At 38.0% G+C, this 2,500-nt stretch overlaps 1 protein-coding gene across 4 annotated transcripts in view; it reads right to left on the reverse strand.

Moving 5' to 3' along the window:
• Window positions 1–2,500, reverse strand: part of LMX1B (LIM homeobox transcription factor 1 beta) — a 176,292-nt gene that overhangs the window by 169,632 nt on the left and 4,160 nt on the right. Inside the window, exon 2 of one of the 4 annotated variants that reach the window (XM_056540963.1) lies at window positions 1,605–1,727. In XM_056540963.1, coding sequence (XP_056396938.1) covers window positions 1,605–1,674 — 70 coding nt within the window. In that variant the 5' untranslated portion in view covers window positions 1,675–1,727. Of the gene's footprint in view, window positions 1–1,604; window positions 2,084–2,500 lie in introns of those variants that run through there. The other 3 variants (XM_056540964.1, XM_056540962.1, XM_056540961.1) reach the window with 3 other exon arrangements.

A 2,500-nucleotide genomic window follows, 5' to 3' on the forward strand; every position in this document is an offset into this window, starting at 1 on the left:
ACTATTATTATTATTATTATTATTATTATTATTATTATTATTTGCTCTATGCTTCTACCCTTTACTGTACATACATTATTATTATTATTTGCTCTATGCTTCTACCCTTTACTGTACATACATTATTATTATTATTTGCTCTATGCTTCTACCCTATACTGTACAGACATTATTATTATTATTTGCTCTATGCTTCTACCCTTTACTGTACATACATTATTATTATTATTTGCTCTATGCTTCTACCCTATACTGTACAGACATTATTATTATTTGCTCTATGCTTCTACCCTTTACTGTACAGACATTATTATTATTATTATTATTATTTTCTCTATGCTTCTACCCTTTACTGTACATACATTATTCTTATTATTATTATTATTATTATTATTATTATTATTATTATTATTTGCTCTATGCTTCTACCCTTTACTGTACAGACATTATTATTATTATTATTTTTATTATTTGATCTATGCTTCTACCCTTTACTGTACAGACATTATTATTATTATTATTATTTTCTCTATGCTTCTACCCTTTACTGTACATACATTATTATTATTATTATTATTATTATTTTCTCTATGCTTCTACCCTTTACTGTACAGACATTATTATTATTATTTTTATTATTTGATCTATGCTTCTACCCTTTACTGTACAGACATTATTATTATTATTATTATTTTCTCTATGCTTCTACCCTTTACTGTACATACATTATTATTATTATTATTATTTTCTCTATGCTTCTACCCTTTACTGTACAGACATTATTATTATTATTATTATTATTATTTTCTCTATGCTTCTACCCTTTACTGTACATACATTATTATTATTATTATTATTATTATTATTTTCTCTATGCTTCTACCCTTTACTGTACAGACATTATTATTATTATTATTATTATTTTCTCTATGCTTCTACCCCTTTACTGTACAGATGTAGCAGAGCTGACTCGTCAACTTCATGAGTTGCATAATAATTGTGTAAAAAGTTCATAATACAAAACCTATAAGATCACAATGAGCCATTCCAAAAAGACAAACTCACCTCTGCTACATCTTTTATGCTTTTACGACTCTAGATGAGAATAGACAAAGTGAGTTCCTATAAAGTGCTGGGACTTTGGTGCACAGGTTTGTTGACATCCACACTATCCCAGACACGTGTGTACACACTGTATCTAACATACACAACGCCACACTTGGCACCTACACCTCCAGCCATAGTGACACTTCTCATGGGAGACACTTAAGTTGTTCAGCACTATCGTTACTTCCTGATCTCAGTCTGGACTAGGCAGAGCAGATTTTAGGGCGGTGTTTCCCATCCAGGGTGCCTCCAGCTGTTGCAAAACTACAACTCCCAGCATGCCCGGACAGCCGAAGGCTGTCCGGGCATGCTGGGAGTTGTAGTTTTGCAACAGCTGGAGGCACCCTGGCTGGGAAACACTGTTTTAGCGTGTTATGTAAGTTTGGACACAGTGCCCATTACCTAATGTCTTTAGGAAACAGGAGGGAAGACGTTAAAGTCCTGCTTGAAGTTCACAGTGCTAACTCCTGAATATAAAAAAAAAACCAAACACTTACCCAGTAAAACTCCTAATGTAGCAGTGCCAGCCCTGAGTGGGTGATCTTCCATTTTAATATTGTCCAGCATCTTGGCACAGTCACTCTGCCCCCTGTTAAAGCACCTCTCCAAGGACTCGGGACCTGTTGCAATATCCATGACAAGGATGAAGCAGCAAAAAAAAATAGGAATAATACTAGTGAGAGAGTCAACTTCACAGCAAGTTCAGGCAGCCTGCAAGGAGAAGAGTCCTTATCCCAGATCCTGCATGGATGGATGGATGGAGGGGATTCAGATGGTCATGACTGAAGAAGGATCCACAGGAGCTGCATACACAACACAAAGAGGGGGGCAGATGGGATCACCTGCCTTTGTATTGAGGGAGAGGGGGGGAGAAATCCAAGGGTGCAGGGGGTAGAGTGAGAGGTAATGGGGTGAGTGACAGAGGTGCTCTCTAAAAGCCAGGGTGGAAGGGGAGGGGGTGACAGATCCCAGGGAAGAACCTGTGTAGGATGTCCAGGGAGAGACAGCCTGAGCCTGTGTGCCATGCACAGTCCTGCAGAGCAGCATACAGCAGGGATTGCTCAGCGGATGGATACTCCACCCAGTCACCTCCTCTCTCTCTCTCTCTTTCTTTCTACAAACTTGCTGACATTTGAACTCTACAGTGTATCCTTCCGCACGAGTGATGCGGCTCCTTCTACAAATTAAGTAGTGCCAGACTTTCTCAGTCCTATCCTTTCCCAATAACTTTAGAAAAGGGGGGAGGGGGTACAGGGGGGGAACAAACCCTTATTTCTGGATTCTTATGCCCCATTTTTTTCCCTTTCCCAAGGAATAAAAAAAAAAAAGGGCAGGTTATAATTAAAATAAAGAGTCCTGACACCTGAGTCAATATAGCCTAGGTGCCCAGCTT

Source organism: Hyla sarda, chromosome 9, assembly GCF_029499605.1.
Source record: "Hyla sarda isolate aHylSar1 chromosome 9, aHylSar1.hap1, whole genome shotgun sequence".
In the NCBI taxonomy this organism is placed as follows: domain Eukaryota; kingdom Metazoa; phylum Chordata; class Amphibia; order Anura; family Hylidae; genus Hyla; species Hyla sarda.